At 41.8% G+C, this 19,522-nt stretch overlaps 3 protein-coding genes across 3 annotated transcripts; 2 read left to right on the plus strand and 1 right to left on the minus strand.

The window, feature by feature from the left end:
• Nucleotides 1–1,700: 1,700 nt before the first annotated feature.
• Nucleotides 1,701–2,642, plus strand: LOC146329034 (olfactory receptor 1M1-like). Its single transcript, XM_084716604.1, has one exon. The coding sequence runs from the start codon at nucleotides 1,701–1,703 to the stop codon at nucleotides 2,640–2,642; it is 942 nt and encodes a 313-aa protein (XP_084572730.1).
• Nucleotides 2,643–5,204: 2,562 nt separating this feature from the next.
• LOC146329035 (olfactory receptor 52B2-like) lies at nucleotides 5,205–6,146 on the plus strand. The gene has a single exon (XM_084716605.1). It carries the CDS (start codon nucleotides 5,205–5,207, stop codon nucleotides 6,144–6,146), a length of 942 nt encoding a protein of 313 aa, XP_084572731.1.
• A 12,021-nt stretch (nucleotides 6,147–18,167) lies between these two features.
• On the minus strand, nucleotides 18,168–19,109 carry LOC146329036 (olfactory receptor 1M1-like). Its single transcript, XM_084716727.1, has one exon. It carries the CDS (start codon nucleotides 19,107–19,109, stop codon nucleotides 18,168–18,170), a length of 942 nt encoding a protein of 313 aa, XP_084572853.1.
• Nucleotides 19,110–19,522: the final 413 nt, after the last annotated feature.

A 19,522-nucleotide genomic window follows, 5' to 3' on the forward strand; every position in this document is an offset into this window, starting at 1 on the left:
TATAGTACATATGATATTATGTGTAACATGGAAGAAATTGAAAATGTAATAACGAAGCTCAGCGTAAGTTCAATCAGGAAGACCTTCTACTACACTGCCTTCATTCACAACTTCCTTTACTCCGTCTCTCTCCTCCCATTCCCTCTAATCAGCTGTTTGTGGGCGTTCACCTTCCTATTTACTATCCAATCAGATTTTGCCACAATCACAGTAGCCAGTCAATTTGCTGCTGCCAAACTTTAAATCGTCTCTGTCTTTGCTCCATCAGTTGTCATTCAGTCAGTCGCGTGACCCTCCTCCACCCCTCTCTCCTCCAGTCATTGGACCCAGGTAGCCAGAAGATGTTCACCTCGATCCTCCCCGACGCCTCTCCTCCAATCTTCAGGTCCAGGCAGCAGGAGTCTGGAGCCACTTCACCTCACCAGTCTCTGCTTTGCACCTCATCACCACCACCACCAGTGTCTAGACCCCGGGGGGGGTTCTCTTCACTACAGCTTCATCACCCCCATTTATATATGTGCTTATTGTTTCACCTCAATGGGGTCTAACCGCCAAAGACTCATGTTTCATATCTCATGCACGTGTCAATAAACCATTTTCTTTTACTCTTAGTCTCTCCTGATTGAACTATATCAGAATCAGAAATACTTTATTGATCCCTGTAGGGAAATTGCTGGAAAAAAGAAAAAAAAAACGCCATGCGGCCGGCATCAGAGCAATCAGCTCATCCCTCATGTAGACAATGCGGCCATGAAGTTGCTGAGGCCCGGCTGAGTGAAAGAGGATAATGAGCAGGAGCAACTGTAACAGGCTGCACACACGGTCAGCGCATGTGCACCTGTACATGTAATGTATATGGTCGGGCTGGACAATGTCTACCAAACAGGCACATGATGATGTCCACAGTCAAATATTGCAATGAATGAGGATATCGTTGTTGGGTTTAAAAGGGTCTTCATCTCTGCACCGCACATCTGTAACTTTGTTGTGTTTAATAAGAAAATAATAAACAGGACATGAAAACATGCAATGAACAGCAATGTCAAGAAAGAAACTTGATGGGATACACTACATGGGCAAATAATGCAAGCTTTTAAAGGGACAGTTCATCCTAAAATCAAAAATGAGTCTTCTCCCTCTTGCCTTTTGTGCTACTTAATCAACTGTGCTGATCAAAGCACAAAAAAAATTAAAGACTTTTTTTTTGAAAATTCAAAAAAACACAGCATCTCAATTATTAACCACTTATTAATCCACACACCTTGTTGTGAGCAGTTTCCTGTAGGAACTACTTTCTAATCTACAGGAAGAGCATTATGCTGAAGAGAAGGCAGACATCTCTACAGGCAGACAGTGTACTGTCCCTTTAAATCACCATGTTACAAAAGTAGAGGACTCAATGGTGACTGACTGTTGGTTTCTGGTCTCCAGGTGATGAATTTTTAACCTATTTTCAGACTGCATTACATCATACATGTTTTTTACATCGTGTCATATAAAACATTTCAACTGCAGGTGAGATTAGGATCACATATTGTCAGAGGTAAGATATCAGAGGCACAGCTGAGTTATTCCACAGCACTTAATTAAAAATTGTTTGTAAAGGGATAATGTTCATAATGTTTTTCTCTTTTTTCAATTGTTTTCAACAGAAGAAGCAACAGTAACAACAACATTATAACTTACATTGCTGTACAATTATGTACACAAATGCATCGTCTGCAGTTTTATTAACATTAGAAACACTGGGTTTATCTAATGCATCTGTCTACCCAGCATCTTTGTTTGGGACTTTAACATATCTGTCTATTATGTTTTGCAACATGTTGGTTTTAGTCACTATTGTTTGTAGTAAAAAGCTTCACAAACCCATGTTTATCCTGCTGTTGAACTATACTATTAGTGACATGGTGGGTGCTACAGCTTTTTTCCCTCACCTGATTTTCAGCATTGTGACACAGAACAGACTGATTTCTCACCCTGTGTGCATCACTCAGGCCTTTCTTTTTCATTTTTACGGTGGAGCAAACTTGCTGACTTTGAGTGCCATGGCATATGACAGATATGTTGCTATATGTTGTCCTCTGAGGTATAATGCCATCATGACTCCACATAACTTAGTCACAATTATTATTTTAATATGGGTCTTAGATTTCTCACTAATTGTCACATTAATTTTGTTGCTTTTACGTTTCAAAATCTGCAGGACAAATATTGTAGATCTGTACTGTAACAATCCTTCATTAGTGAAACTGATCTGTGACGATACCAGAGTAAACAACTACTATGGACTGTTTACTATAGCCTTATTCCAAGGTGGTCCACTGTTAATAATGCTATACACATATGGACAGATTTTGCATACATGTGTAATGACTAATCAGCCTGATGCCCGGCGAAAAGCCATTCAGACATGTGGCTCACATTTAGCTGTTTATTTAATCCTAGAAATCAATGTTTTCATTACACTCCTTGCTCATCGCATTGGGAGTGTGTCCCCTTTTCTGAGGAGAGCTCTTGGTGTATCAGTTTTAATTTTTCCTCCTTTTTTGGACCCGATCATTTATGGGCTGAAAACCAAAGAACTCAAGCAGAGCATAAAAATGTTACTAAAAAGAAATGTAGGTTCATCAAAGCTTTAACGAGTTTGTAGTTTCAGCTTTCCTGTGAAATATTTTACAATCTTTGGTGGCTGTAAAATAATGAAGACTTCAAAATCCTTTGCGAAAAAATATTTGCCAGTGTTCTTTCACCATGGACAATAAACTACACTTTTCTCCATCTGATGATCACTTATTTAGTGAGTTTCTTTAATTATCTAGTGTTCACTTTTAAGTTAAGTTTATGATCAAACTTTAAAAAAACTATGACACATCACATGAAACAGTGTCCTGTTGCAATTTTTTTCTGTAAATCATTTTGATAAATGACTCACAAATTCAAGGGAATTTAATATCAGCATCTACTGTGAGAGAAAGATGGTCTCACAACAATAACAGATCCTTTCAGAAATGAAAGATTGCTGAAAGTTATCAGCAAAACTATTACTGTAAATATAAGAAATGTACAACAGATGAATGTACATTTTCTTTGGTTTTAAACTTTGTTATGTATTGTCATTGGGTCCTCAGATACTTATATTTTTTAATATGTGGACTATAAGATGAACTAATGATGTAAAATGGAAAAAAATATACATATTTATTTTCCTTTAAAATGAAATAAGTAAATAAAATCTTTTATGCAAATGCAAAGCATCTGTCATTTACTCGTAAATTAAATTCATTTGATGGAAAATGTGGAAAATGTGTGATATGACATGCAATTTGATATTTTTTAACATTGTATATGCACTATAACAGGAATCACCAATGCTGAAATCAAAAACCGAGATTTTTGAGATGAACATGTGTTTTCCATGTCTTTGACAAAGATTTAAATAAATTCAGTGGCAAAACTGACTGTCTGACTGAGACTTTTACCAACTAAGAAAACTAACTTCAAGAGCAAACTATGATGAACATTGTATAATTATAAATATATTAGTTATTTGAAATTCTACTCTAATTCTGTAATGGATTTTATAACTTAATCATTTCTCTTAAGCACAAAGATGAAACTTTGTGTGAAGTTATTTAAAAGCAGGCAAATGTGATCTCTGCTCTAGTGAACCACAGTGTTTACTGGAGAAACATAAATGTAACACAGGACATCATGTGATGTCTTTTTTTTTGTTATCAACTGTTTTATTAATATAAACTGAAAAACAGATAACACACAAAAACTGTGCTGTGATACCGGCTGCACAGCAGCCCTTTTTCCTTTTTGTAAAACTTATACACAACCTCACCTGGTCTGTCCAGACACCCTGCGCTCGCTGTACAACTTTCTCACCAACTTGAAAATGTTATCGTCTGGCACACACTTGTTAGCTTGTCTTATGTTTATCTCCTTCTCTCAGGAGTGGATCCAGAGGAAACTCATGATAAATTTCAAGTATTCTGGAGCTTTCTGTTGTGCTCAGGCCCTGGAGGGGAGAGTCAGGGGGGATCAACATTTCACGTCAGATTCTCTTTATACTGATGATGACAAATGAGCAGGACATGCAGTCCTGAGGACCATACTGGTACGTCATAAGCACAAGGGGTACTGTGTCCTGATCACTTTGATGATCGTCACTATGACTAGCTGCTCCACCACTGGAGGATTAAATCTTTAATCACTCCATCACTCCAGGAATGGCTTTTTCCCTAAATTGAGCCCTAACCCCAATTACCATGGTTACCAAACAGTTAAGATAAGAGCTGTACAACAAGTACACAGAAAATACCTCTATTACTGCAATGAGAGTATACATCAGTATAAACAAATCATAGTATAGTACGTGAAATATTACATTTTCATTGAAGAAAAATGAAAAAGAAATACTGTATATGACAGGGCTGGACAATGTCTACCAAACTGGCATATGGCAATGTCCACAGTCAAACGTGGAAATGTATTGCAATGAACAGCAGCAACAGTTTATTTTTCATTTGTCTCCCACATGTCAACAAAGGAACTTCAGGACGCACACTGCCTCAAATAATGAAGACTTTTAAAGGGACACTTCACCGTAAAATCAAAAATAAATATTTTCCCCCTGGCCTGTTGTGCTATTTATTTATTTATTTATTTATTTATTTTGGTGTGAGCAGAAGAGTTTTGGAGATATCTGTTTTTGAGAGATTGGCTTGTGCTGCTCAAAGCATCAAATCAATCAAAATATTGAAAACCAGCGTCACTTTTCACCAAAGATAATCCACACACTCTGATGTGAGAAGTTAGGAACTACTTTCTTTCTGCAGTAGAATCTACAGGAAGAGTATTCTGTCCTTTTAAAATATCTATCCCTTTAAATCACCATGTTACAAAAGTAGAGGGCTCAGAGGTCAATGACTGTTGGTAACCTATTTTCAGACTGCATTACATCATACATGTTTTTTACATCATGTCATATAAAACATTTCAACTGCAGGTGAGATTAGGATCACATATTGTCAGAGGTAAGATATCAGAGGCACAGCTGAGTTATTCCACAGCACTTAATTAAAGATTGTTTGTAAAGGGATAATGTTCATAATGTTTTTTCTCTTTTTTCAATTGTTTTTCAACAGAAGAAGCAACAGTAACAACAACATTATAACGTACATTGTTGTACAATTATGTACACAAATGCATCGTCTGCAGTTTTATTAACATTGGAAACACTGGGTTTATCTAATGCATCTGTCTACCCAGCATCTTTGTTTGGGACTTTAACATATCTGTCTATTATGTTTTGCAACATGTTGGTTTTAGTCACTATTGCTTGTAGTAAAAAGCTTCACAAACCCATGTTTATCCTGCTGTTGAACTATACTATTAGTGACATGGTGGGTGCTACAGCTTTTTTCCCTCACCTGATTTTCAGCATTGTGACACAGAACAGACTGATTTCTCACCCTGTGTGCATCATTCAGGCCTTTCTAATTTATATTTACGGTACAGCAAACCTTTTTATCTTAAGTGCCATGGCATATGACAGATATGTTGCTATATGTTGTCCTCTGAGGTATAATGCCATCATGACTCCACATAACTTAGTCAGAATTATTATTTTAATATGGGTCTTAAATTTCTCATTAGTAATCACATTAATTTTCTTGCTTATACGTTTCAAAATCTGCAGGACAAATATTGTAGATTTGTTCTGTAACAATCCTTCATTAGTGAAACTGATCTGTGACGATACCAGAGTGAACAACTACTATGGACTGTTTACTATAGCCTTAATCCAAGGTGGTCCACTGTTAATAATGTTATACACATATGGACAGATTTTGCGTACATGTATGATAACTAATCAGTCTGATGCCCGGCGAAAAGCCATTCAGACATGTGGCACACATTTAACTGTGTATTTAATCCTAGAAATCAATGTTTTCATTACACTCCTTGCTCATCGCATTGGGAGTGTGTCCCCTTTTCTGAGGAGAGCTCTTGGTGTGTCAGTTTTAATTTTTCCTCCTTTTTTGGACCCGATCATTTATGGGCTGAAAACCAAAGAACTCAAGCAGAGCATAAAAATGTTACTAAAAAGAAATGTAGGTTCATCAAAGCTTTAACGAGTTTGTAGTTTCAGCTTTCCTGTGAAATATTTTACAATCTTTGGTGGCTGTAAAATAATGAAGACTTCAAAATCTTTTGCGCAAAAATATTTGCCAGTGTTCTTTCACCATGGACAATAAACTACACTTTTCTCCATCTGATGATCACTTATTTAGTGATTTTCTTTAATTATCTAGTGTTCACTTTTAAGTTAAGTTTATGATCAAACTTTAAAAAAACTATGACACATCACATGAAACAGTGTCCAGTTGCAAATTTTTTCTGTAAATCATTTTGATAAATGACACAATTTCAAAGGAATATAATGTCAGCATCTACTGTGAGAGAAAGATGGTCTCACAACAATGACAGATCCTTTAGAAATGCTGAAAGTTATCAGCAAAACTATTAATGTAAATGGTAAATGTGGTAATTCCCAAAATCTGCTGAATATTCCCTCCACAAGTACGTTGACTACATCCTGTTCTGGCAGTCTATAAGCCTTGGGCCATTAGGTGAAATATTTCATAGCAGTTAGGATGTAACTTTACCCCTCGTGTTCAGGGAAATAATCAATAATCTCTGCATGTGACACTCCCCTGTGAAATTCTGCAGATGGGCATTAGGGGTGGACGATGTGGCCCTAAAATAACATTACAATATATAGGATATTTCTGTGATAACTGTTGTAGACTTTTATCTGTAGCCCGTGTATCAGTGGAGAGAGTGCACAGGAGTCCAATATGTCTTATGCTGAAACTGGTTTATTGAAACTTGGCCAAGGAGAATGAAACAATAAGCAGTACACACGTCCTGAAGCCCCCCTCAACTTTGGAGTTTCGGTCCTCCAGGGATTGACTTTACGCAATCACAGATAATGCCATAAACAATCTATGGTCAAATATGGTCAGGCCCAACACATCTACAGCATATAGAATTAGTTTATTGGTCTGCAAATCCAAAACAAGAGAAGTATGAATGTACAAGGTCTCAGGCCACAGCTCAGCACCCTTTCCTCTCGTTCCTCAGGATTAACGATATCTAATCCCTGATTGCATTTACTTCTGCTCCGTTCAGAGAGACAGAGACACCTGTTTGACCTTGGCTGCCATAGCAAGACTAACAGGATGCCCCCTGTTTTCCTACTGTCTCAAGGAAAGACAGTGTGTTTCACTGTTAAGATTTAGCGCAGGCCTTCCAATGACCTCCAGACCTTAGTTTGATTAAACATATACCAATGTATGAAGCCTAAATCTGGAAAATGACAGGATAGGTGGGGGTATAACAATCATCTGCATCATTGTGAAGTCTTGAACTCAGATCATTCCAGTTGAACATTGCCTTGGTGAATGGAACTGGACTGAACATTGGTGAATGGATTGATCTTGGCATGTTTTGACACAGCCAAATTTTTTTGAGATTATGATCACGCCCCTAATCAACCATAAGACTAAGAGCTGAATTTACGTTTAGCTCGACTGATCATTGAACATTATCTTTGATTGAGTTTTACTCAGTTGGTTCAGCTTTAGCAGGTGCTGCTCTAAATGTGTATATCAATGTAAACATGTCTAGAAGTGATTTCAGCTTCACCCAGTCCACCTTCTTCAAAAGTCTTACAGCTTTTTAACTCTCCTTTTCTGTCTTGATAATTAACACTCAACACTTTACAATTGGAGAAGAATTCCAGTGGCTGTTTAGTGAAACACCATAACTAGCCCCTAGCGAAGTTCCCTTTCGGTCGGTACACACGGTACAACACATGAGTATGGGGATTGCGTCCTCGCGAGACCAACCTGAAGAACTTTATAAACGCGCCTGTCAAGGCCAATGAGACTGTAGCAGGCAGGGGAAGCCCCGCCTTCCCCTCAGAGAATATAACGTGCTGCTCAGTCTCATCCCCTCAATCTTTTTGCACTTTACCTCACAAAACTGACATGTAACTCTTGCTAGCGACTCAACTGTCCTCCAGGAGGTGAGCTAGCTCCCTACCAGGGCGTCTTTAGCAAGGTTTGTTTTTTTTGTGCCGTGGTTTAGCTTGCTAACTGGCCATACTTTAACCGTTTAGCAGTGCTAATAGTGTATTAGTTTAGCCATGCTAACTAATATGCTCCACCACACCACTTTCGTCTGTTTAGCTACGCTGACACGAGACTGGAATGGCCCTGGAGAAAAAGAGAGGCTTACCTAGTGCGTCTAGCCGAGAAAGCGTGTCTAGAAAGCCCAAACCTCGTCTCTGCCTGAGCGCCTGCAGTTACTCTCTGTCAGAGACGGACACGCACGAGGTGTGCCCTGTCTGTCTTGGCATGTTGCACACTAAGGCGGCACTTGCTAACCCGGAGACTTGTGCGCACTGTTGCCTGCTCCGTAAATCAACTCTAGAGAGACGCGTGGCTTTCCTGATGAAAGTGTTAGGAAGCCAGGCTGCTCGGGACGACCCCATGCTGTCCAAAGCCTCTGAGTCCCCCGCAGGTATGGACCTGGCAGGTGGGGACTATGAGTGCGGAGTGGGGCAGTCGTGGGGGGAACACATGGATGAAGTTCATCCCACCATGGAATACGAGGGTGCCGAAGAGGACCCTATCAGCTATGCCGTTACGGAGGTGGCACCGCTGGGTGTGCCTTCCGATGATGAGCCACCTCAGGCGGTTTCTCGGAGGGAGAGGCTGAAGCTGGAGGGGAAGATGAGGGGGAGGTAGTGCTGGGCGATATGACGATACATATCGTGGGACAATAGAAGAGTGTCTATCATGCCATTTCTCTTCTATCATTTCTATCGTTTCTAACCTAATTTTATCAAATATTACAACCAATATATCATTAAATAGCCTGAGATGATTGTATTAGTGTTGTCTTGTCACTATGCATACTCTAAGTTTATATAAGTGAAAATAAAGAAGAATGAAAAAGAGATTTTTCGCAAAGAAACTCCGTCTTGTTCTCACGCGAGTTTGCGACATGCTTTACGTTATTTCACTCATGAGTGCTGAACGATGGACATGCAACAGGTTGAAGTTTCATGCCCGGAGTCGCAACAGACAGAGACAGCTATGCAGGCAGCCCAAGAAGAAGCACTTCTACCGAAAAGAGGGGGTACGTCTGTGATTTGGTTACATTTCGGATTCAAGAGGTCCGACACGGAGCAGAAGACGGCCATATGCAAACCATGCTACAAGACTATTCCCGCGCCCGATGCCAACACAACAAACCTCTTCTATCACCTAAAGAAGGTCCACGAAAAAGAATACATAAGAATCCAAAAAATCCAAGCTAAACCAAGTTGTGGAACAGCGGGGGCAAGTTGCAAAAAGAAAAACTATAGCCAGCCGAAGATAAAGCAGTCTTTCGCACAAGGCACGCCGTATGAGAAAACTGGACATTGCACATTGCCGCCTAGATTCACTTCCTCATGAAAGTAACCTATTTTTTTTGCTATTTGACTTTGGCAAGACATCTGGTGCCAAGCTGGCAAGACATGGCATTGCTAGAGTCCTTGAACAAGGCACTGGGTCCACTGTTCAAGTTTATTGACGCTATGTCGGGGGAAAGGTATGTCAGCGTATCTTTTGTGAAGCCAGTACTGCACCTCTTCAACAACGAAATCCTCAGCCGGAAGGATGGGGACACAGAGCTCACAAAAGCAGTCAAAGAGGGTATCCTCAAGTACCTCAATGAAAAGTATGATGACCATACGACCAACAACCTCCTGGACATTGCGACACTTGTTGACCCACGGTTTAAGACGGCCTACATGAAGGAAGAGAGGATGGAGATCATAAAGATGAGAGCTGCAGCAGAGCTGGTGGACATGGTGGGAGCCGCGGCACCAGAAAGTGCACAAACAGCAGCAGCCTCTAGTTCACCCCCAGCTGATGAAGATGATCCAGAGCATCCATTGAACCGGAGCTCTCCATGTATCTTCAGGCACCTGCGCCTGACTCAGAGACCGACCCACTGGAATGGTGGAAGCAGCGTGAGATGAACTTCCCATTGGTGGCCAGGCTCGCCAAAAACTACTTGTGCATTCCTGCTACTAGTTCTTCATCTGAAAGGGCCTTCAGTGCGAGTGGGAACATCATCACATGTAAGAGGTCATGTCTTAAGCCAAACACAGTTGACCAACTTGTCTTCCTTGCACTCAACCTATAAATTTGACAGAAACATATCTACTTCTACAAAGTAGCCTTTTATGTTTGCACTTTTATTCATGGTTAATGCCTTAAACAGAGTTCTGTTCAACCCTGTTTACTTTAGACACTTTATATTGGTTTGCACTACAAGGTTACAGATTTCAGAAAGTTGAAAAATAATTTGTGTTTATTTTTTTATAGCTGAACTTTTGTGCAAAAATGTGTTTTTCTTCTCAGAAACTTGAAACTGTTGTGCACTTTAAAAAAAGTGATAAAAATAGTTTATTTTGACAATTCAGTTTAAATAACTGTATGATTTTGACAAAAATGTGAAGGCTACTGTACCTCCGCCACAGCTGTTTTCATTTGACACATTTATATTGCTGCACTAAAATGTATGTTTATCATTTGTGACGTTTCAGTTAAATGTCACTTCAAAATAAAGTTGGAGAAAAGTAAGCAATGAAATTTTTGTCAAATTTTTCAGAGAATAACTGAAAACATACTTTATTGTGGTATATTGTGATATATATTGTTATCGTGATATAAAATAATCCATATCGTGATATATGATTTTTTCCATATCGCCCAGCACTCGGGAGAGAAGCAGTGCCAGGCCGTCAATGCCAGAGATTTTCCTACCGAGGTGGACGGCTCCACCCTGGCTCTGGTCGACTTGTGCCGCCATGCGGCCAAGCACCTTGAGGTGCCGTGGCCCACCCCTCCTCCCCACCAGCAGCAGACCCGGCTCGCGGGCACCTACTTTCCCCCGCAACAACCAGCAACGGTAAGGCACAAACTGCCAATCTTCCCCGACTTTACACTGGAGCTGTTGCGGTCCTGGGCGTCCCCCAAGGCTCCGCTCTCCCTACCTTTCTCCCAATTCATGAATTTGGCAGGGATGGAGGCCGCGGGATTAACTAGCATCCCCCCTATGGATGAAATACTGGACAGCCACTTGGCACCTAAGTCCAACGCGATGGCCAGCAGGCCTACTCTCCCCAGCAGACAGTGTAGATTTTCTGCCTCCCAGCTGGAGAAAATTTACCGCGCCCAGGGCCTCGCTGCCTGTGCGCTCAATACAGCCTCCATGCTGCAAGCGTACCAAGCAGAGAAGCTGCAGGACCTGCACGAGGCTCTTGCAAAGAAGGAGAGCGTGGCCGAGCTACTGGATGAAGTACGTAGGACAGCCAATTTTATTTTGAGGCTTTCTAGCATGGCAGCGGTGGCTCTGGGAAAGGGCATGGCCAACACTGTCGTCACTCAGCATCATCTGTGGCTCACGCTGACCGAGCTCCCCGAGGCGCAGCTCTCAGATTTCCTCCACCAGGCCGTCGATCCCTCCAGGCTGTTTTGACAGGCTCTGGATAGGATTCAAACCCGCTGCGACCAGAGGAAGAAGCAGGAAGAGGCACTGCGGATGAGTATGCCCGGGCGCGCATACACACAGCCGAAGCCTCCCAGCGACCAGAGACGCTCGTGTCCACACTCCCAGTCTCTCTCTCAGCATGCTGAGAAGAGACCCTCACCGGAGGATTACACGCACCAGCAGCCATCAGCCACACCCGAGCCGAGCGAAACAGTCTGTGTGGACTAAGCATCGTTTTGTTCCAAAGCAAGTGTCAGCCCCTAAGCCTTCCCACGCGGGGGTAGGGAGTCGACAGATGTCCTCCTAACTTTTACGGGGACAACAAGGGGGACAGGCGAGCCGAGGGTGCTCGCTGTCACCCTTCTAGACAGGGACTCTCGACCCACAGGGCTAAACCGAGAGCCGCCTCATGTTCAGTATGCCCCGGTGTTAAAGAAACCCCAGTTAAGTGCACAGTTACAACAAAGCACACTCATTCAGGGCAGAATGTTGTTAATACCTGTTGCTTTTGCCACGAAAGGGAAATGTTCTCCTTGGGCACAGTTAAAAAACACAATGACATGTACATGTGTTCAAAATGTTCATTGTATGACAATAAAGGGCTGTTCTCGTCCCACTCAGAGATCCCAAGTTGCGGACATAAGCGAGGAAATCCCCCCTCGCCCGCACACAATATCATTCTCGAAAGCATGCTCAGGTCGTGGCTCCAGCCCACCGACAGAGGGCATGACAGCACCACAAATGGCGATGCTCGGTAGGCTTACCAAGAGGGAAGCCTCTTGGCACACATGCACAGCATCGCAATGGGTCATGGGAACTGTAGTCCACGGCTACAGGCTCCAATTCAAGAAACGTCCTCCGCTATTCAGAGGTATAGTGATGAGGGAGGAGATTCACTCTCTTCTGCAAAAACAAGCAATAAGGATTGTTCCTTTGCACAAACTTCAATGCGGACTTTACAGCCGCTACTTTGTCATTCCAAAAAAAGAGGGAGGTCTCCGTCCCATCTTGGATCTGAGAGTGTTAAACAAATACCTGAGAAAATTCAAGTTCAGGATGCTGACCTTGGGTCAGGTAATGCAATCAGTGCGTCCGGGAGATTGGTGCACTACAGTGGACCAAAAGGACGCCTATTTTCACATACCAATACTACCGAAACACAGGCAATTCCTACGCTTTGCTTACGAGGGCACAGCGTACGAATACCAGGTTCTGCCATTCGGCCTATCTCTTGCTCCTCGCACTTTCACAAAGTGCTTAGAGGCAGCGCTGGCACCGCTCAGAGGCAAGGGGATACGAGCCCTCAATTATCTGGACGATCTGCTCATTCTAGCGGACTCAGCTCATCAGGCCGATACCCACACATCCAAACTAACAACGCACCTGCAGTCTCTAGGTTTTGTCATAAACCAAGAGAAAAGCTTTCTCATTCCCAGTCAGAAAGTTTGCTTTCTAGGGCTGGAATTGGACACTATAGAGAATCAAGCTCATTTATCATCGCGGAGAATAGCCACTTTCAACAGGTGTCTGTCACTGTTTCGGCTGCATTACATCATTCATCTCCGCTAGTGCAAGCAGCTCCTGGGACTGATGGCTTCGACGATTGCAGCGGTGCCTTTGGGCTTATTAATGATGAGAAAATTCCAGCAGTGGGTGCACGTGAGGCAGGTGTTTCCCTTCCCCCGCTGAGATGAGAGGATGCGTGTCACTCAGTCATGCATGAGCGCGCTGCTCCCATGGAGAGACTCAGTTCGTCTGAGCATGGGGGTTCTGCTGGGCCGGGTCCTCTCGCACGTCCTGGTCACGACAGATACCTCCAAATGGGGCTGGGGAGGCATTTGCAGGAATGCTCATGTGAACAGGATGTGGATGGAGGAGGAGAGAACATGGCATATCATTGTGCTCGAGCTAAATGCTGTTTTTCTATCACTGAAACATTTTTACGGTGTGGGACTACTGGCCGGTCACCATGTCCTTGTGCGCAGCGACAATGTGTGCGTGGTTGCGCACATAAACAAACGGGGGGACACGTTCCCTTCCATTGCTCTCCCTCTCCCTCCGTTTGCTGTTATGGAGCAGCACACAGCTGCTGTTCCTCAGAGCGACACACATCCCGGGGGTGCTGAACAGTGGAGCGGACTTTCTCTCCAGGGGGTTCCGTGTGGCGAGAGAATGGAGACTCCACCCGGAGGTAGTGGAACAGATGTGGGCACAGTTCGGCAGGGCCACCGTAGATCTCTTCGCCTCAAGGGAAAACACACACTGCCCTATGTTTCTCTCGATGCGGGACAAGAGTGTGCCCCCAGGGAAAGACGCGCTGGCACACTGCTGGCCCCGAATGCTCCTGTACGCATTCCCGCCAGTGGCGCTGATCCAAGCAATACTGGAACGCGTGCGCCAGGAGGGGTTGTCAATGATTTTGATCGCCCCTCGCTGGCCCAGGAAGACGTAGTTCCCTGAGATCATGGCTCTGCAAGACGGGGAGCTCCCGGTGCACAGAGATCTACTGTCTCAGGCTCAGGGACAGATATGGCACCCGCGGCCGGAAATTTGGGACCTGTGGGCCTGGCCCCTGAAAGGGTAAAACTGTTGGCCACAGGTTTACCTGATAATGTGATTGACACTATACAGAGTGCCAGAGCGCCATCGACGCAGGGGCTGTATTCGCTTAAGTGGTGTATGTTTGAAGCCTGGTGTGAGAAGAAGAGTATTCTTCCTTTTCAGGGCTCAGTGATTGATATTTTGACTTTCCTTCAGGAATTACTGGAAAGGGGTCTTTCCTTTTCCACTATAAAAGTGCATCTGTCAGCTATTTCTGCCTGTCATGTGGGTTTTCAGGGGAAATCCCCTGGTTCTCACCCTCTGGTGGGGTGCTTTATGAAGGCCGTTTTGAGAAAAAGGCCCATGCGCAAACCAATGGTTCCTCAGTGGGACCTGAAGCCATAATCATGTGTTGTACCGAGTGTACCGACCAAAAGGGAACTGGGGGTTATGAATATAACCAATGTTCCCTGAGGGAGGGAAACGAGGTACAATGCAGGTTGGCCCCTCACCACCTTTTCTCTGTGAAGTGCAAAAAGATTGAGGGGATGAGACTGAGCAGGACGTTTTATTCTGAGGGGAAGGCGGGGCTTCCCCTGCCTGCTACAGTCTCATTGGCCTTGACAGGGGTGTTGATAAAGTTTTTCAGGTTGGTCTCATGAGGACACAATCCCCATAGTCATGTGTTGTACGTCATTTCCCTCCCTCAGCGAACATTGGTTATATTCATAACCCCCAGTTTCCAATGTTAATGAAACTGAAAGGGACAGTACACTGTTTGGTAGCCATTGTCCAGCCCGACCATATACAGTACATGTACAGGTGCACATGCGCTGACCGTGTGTGCAGCCTGTTACAGTTGCTCCTGCTCATCATTCTCTTTCACTCAGCCGGGCCTCAGCAACTTCATGGCCGCATTGTCTACATGAGGGATGAGCTGATTGCTCTGATGCCGGCCGCATGGCGTTTTTTTTTTTTTTTTTTCCAACAATTTCCCTACAAGGATCAATAAAGTATTTCTGATTCTGATATAGTTCAATCAGGAGAGATTAAAAGTAAAAGAAAATGGTTTATTGACACGTGCATGAGATATGAAACATGAGTCTTTGGCGGTTAGACCCCATTGAGGTGAAACAATAAGCACATATATAAATGGGGGTGATGAAGCTGTAGAGAAGAGAACCCCCCCCGGGGTCTAGACACTGGTGGTGGTGGTGATGAGGTGCAAAGCAGAGACTGGTGAGGTGAAGTGGCTCCGGACTCCTGCTGCCTGGACCTGAAGATTGGAGGAGAGGCGTCGGGGAGGATCGAGGTGAACATCTTCTGGCTACCTGGGTCCAATGACTGGAGGAGAGAGGGGTGGAGGAGGGTTGCACGACTGACTGAATGACAACTGATGGAGCAAAGACAGAGGCGATTTAAAGTTTGGCAGCAGCAAATTGACTGGCTACCGTGATCGTGGCAAAATCTGATTGGATAGTTAATAGGAAGGTGAACACCCACAAACAGCTGATTAGAGGGAATGGGAGGAGAGAGACGGAGTAAAGGAAGTTGTGAATGAAGGCAGCGTAGTAGAAGGTCTTCCTGATTGAACTTATGCTGAGCTTCGTTATTACATTTTCAATTCCTTCCATGTTGCACATAATATTATATGTACTATACTACGACTTGTGTATACTGATATATATTCTCACCACAGAGGTATTTCTTGTGTACTTATTTTTTAACTTATATTTGAAGGTCTGCGGCTGTATTACAGAAACTTGCAGGTCCTATCTTAACTGTGTGGTAACCATGGTAATTGGGGTTAAAACCTAATACAGGAAAAGGCCATTACAGATGAACTGTCCCTAACTGACGGGAATGTGAAAGGTATTACACCAGTGTCCTTACTTCTAAGAAAGTTAAATCATCAAACGTATAAATAGAGATGGGAATTGATTAGACTTTTATGATTCCGATTCCATTTTCGATTCTGCTTAACAATTCGGTTCTTTATCGATTCTCTTATCGATTCTCATTTGGAAAAAAGGAGAACAAACAGGAAGCTAGACGTGAACTGGAGCGAGTACTGCCAGCCTCTGAGCCAGTCAGACTCTGTCTCTCGTCATGGTCATCTAAATGTAATGCATGAGAAAGCATTCATTTAACGTTAACAGTTAACAGTTAGTAATAGCAGGTTTTACAACGAGGCAAATAGCGCTAATGTGATAGGCAGTGTTAGTTAGTTATTTACCTGCAGTATTAACTAGGGGTGCAACGGATCAAAAAACTCACGGTTCGGATCGTATCACAGTTTTGAGTCACGGTTCGGATCATTTTTCAGTTCAGCAAAAAAGAAAAAAGTGGTGGGATTAGGGTTAAATTATTTTAAAATTGCACCCCTAATGCCCATCTGCAGAATTTCACAGGGGAGTGTCACATGCAGAGATTATTGATTATTTCCCTGAACACATGAGGGGTAAAGATATACCCTTCAAGATTTGAAAATTCCCCCAAAACACACACTAATGATAGAAAATACAAATCACTTAACTGTGCTAAAATGTTTCCTCACTTTTAAACAAACCACTAAAAGGTCACAAACATGTAAAAGTCCCCCATCTGAGAGGCCATCTGAGGGTTACCTAGAGCACTTCTCTCCTGGTAGCAGTTAGAACAAGTGATGAGCTGGGTGAGTGGGATCAGAGATCATTTTTCACTCTTTTTTATAGTTATTTTTTGCATCCAAATAGGGCTACACTATACACCTATCTGGGAATATTTGAATACGTATATGTGTACTTTGATTTAGAAACAATTTTCTTCCCATACATCATTTTTGTGATTTCACCACACAACTTCACTTAAAAGTGTTTGTGGAATCAAATTCAAAGAAGCAGCTCTTCCATAGTTTCATTGCAATATTTACTCCCATCCGCAGATGGATCCTCCAGCTTGTTGGCTGAAAGTAATGAATTTTGCAGCTGTATTTCTACAGGTAGTTTCACGTATCACAGTTTAAACACAATTGTTTTACAAATTAGCAACTTTCCCAGCAATGTCTGACTACAGACAGGCCATCCATTATCCTCTACATCATATGATCTCCTCTTTTACTCTTATGATTCTCCAGTAAACACTGTGGTTAACTAGAGCAGAGGTCACATTTACCTGCATTTGAAAACCTTCACACAAAGAAGTCATCACAGTAGTGATGAGAGAAACAGGGCAATGCATTGAATCATAATAATAATCAATTTAAAATCATTAAATAGTTAATAATAATAATTATAATAATAATAATTTTTAATTTGCTATAGAATGAGAGGAAGATTTCAAATAATCGTTTATAGTTATAATTATACAGTTTTGATTATATTTGTTCACTCTAAAACAGTTTCCTCAGTTACTAAACTAAAAGATTGTCTGTCAGTCAGACAGTCAGATTTGAATGTACTTCTTCCCTTATCAAGGACATGGAAAAGGGATGCAAAATGTCTCATAGTGCATATTCAGTGTTAAAAGAATAACAAATGTCATACTACACATTTTCTACATTTGACATCAAATTAATTTAATTCATGAGGAATTGCACACAGAGCACACACACTGAAAAGATTTTCTTTGGTTTCATTGTACAGTAATGTTTCAGTTCTGAAAGTTTTTGTGACACCATCATTTTGTCACAGTAGATCCTGACATCATATTCTGTTGAATTTGTGAATCATTTATCAAAATGATTTACAGAAAAAATTCAATGACACATCACAGCTGTTTCATGTGATGTGTCATATGTTTTGGAAAGTTCGATCATAAACTTAACTTAAAAGTGAACACTAGATAATTTTAAAAAATCACTAAATAAATGATCATCAGATGGAGTAAAGTGTAGTTTATTGTCCATGGTGAAAGAACACTGGCAAATATTTTTTCTCAAAGGATTTTGAAGTCTTCATTATTTTATGACCCCAAACATATGTATAATATTTCACAGGAAAGCTGAAACTACAAACTTGTTACGGCTTTGATGAACCTACATTTCTTTTTAGTAACATTTTTATGCTCTGCTTGAGTTCTTTGGTTTTCAGCCCATAAATGATCGGGTCAAAAAAAGGAGGAAAAATTAAAACTGACACACCAAGAACTCTCCTGAGAAAAGGGGACACACTCGCAATGCGATAAGTAAGGAGTGTAACAAAACCACTGATTTCTAGGATGAAAAAAACTGTTAAATGCGAGCCACATGTCTGAATGGCTTTTTGCCGGGCATCAGACTGATTAGTCATTACACATGTATGCAAAATCTGTCCATATGTGTATAGCATTATTAACAGTGGACCACCTTGGAATAAGGCTATATTAAACAGTCCATAGTAGTTGTTCACTCTGGTGTCTTCACAGATCAGTTTCACTAATAAAGGATTGCTACACAATAGACCTACAATATTTGTCCTGCAGATTTTGAAACGTAAAAGCAACAAAATTGATGTGCCGATTAGTGAGAAATCTAAGATCCATATTAAAATAATAATTGTGACTAAGTTACGTGGAGTCATGATGGCATTATACCTCAGAGGACAACATATAGCAACATATCTGTCATATGCCATGGCACTCAAAGTCAGCAAGTTTGCTCCACCGTAAAAATGAACAAGAAAGGCCTGAGTGATGCACACAGGGTGAGAAATCAGTCTGTTCTGTGTCACAATGCTGAAAATCAGGTGAGGGAAAAAAGCTGTAGCAGCCACCATGTCACTAATAGGCAAGTTCAACAGCAGGATAAACATGGGTTTGTGAAGCTTTTTACTACAAGCAATAGTGACTAAAACCAACATGTTGCAAAACATAATAGACAGATATGTTAAAGTCCCAAACAAAAATGCTGGGTAGACAGATGCATTAGATAAACCCAGTGCTTCCAATGTTAATAAAACTGCAGACGATGCATTTGTGTACATAATTATACAACAATGTACGTTATAATGTTGTTGTTACTGTTGCTTCTTCTGTTGAAAACACTTGAAAAAAGAGAAAAACATTATGAACATTATCCCTTTACAAACAATCTTTAATTAAGTGCTGTGGAATAACTCAGCTGTGCCTCTGATATCTTACCTCTGACAATATGTGATCCTAATCTCACCTGCAGTTGAAATGTTTTCTATGACACGATGTAAAAAACATGTATGATGTAATGCAGTCTGAAAATAGGTTACCAACAGTCATTGACCTCTGAGTCCTCTACTTTTCTAACATGGTGATTTAAAGGGATAGATATTTTAAAAGGACAGAATACTCTTTCTGTAGATTCTACTGCAGAAAGAAAGTAGTTCCTAACTTCTCACATCAGAGTGTGTGGATTATCTTTGGT

This window comes from Lutjanus erythropterus, chromosome 4, assembly GCF_056507025.1.
Source record: "Lutjanus erythropterus isolate fLutEry1 chromosome 4, fLutEry1.hap2, whole genome shotgun sequence".
In the NCBI taxonomy this organism is placed as follows: Eukaryota; Metazoa; Chordata; class Actinopteri; order Lutjaniformes; family Lutjanidae; genus Lutjanus; species Lutjanus erythropterus.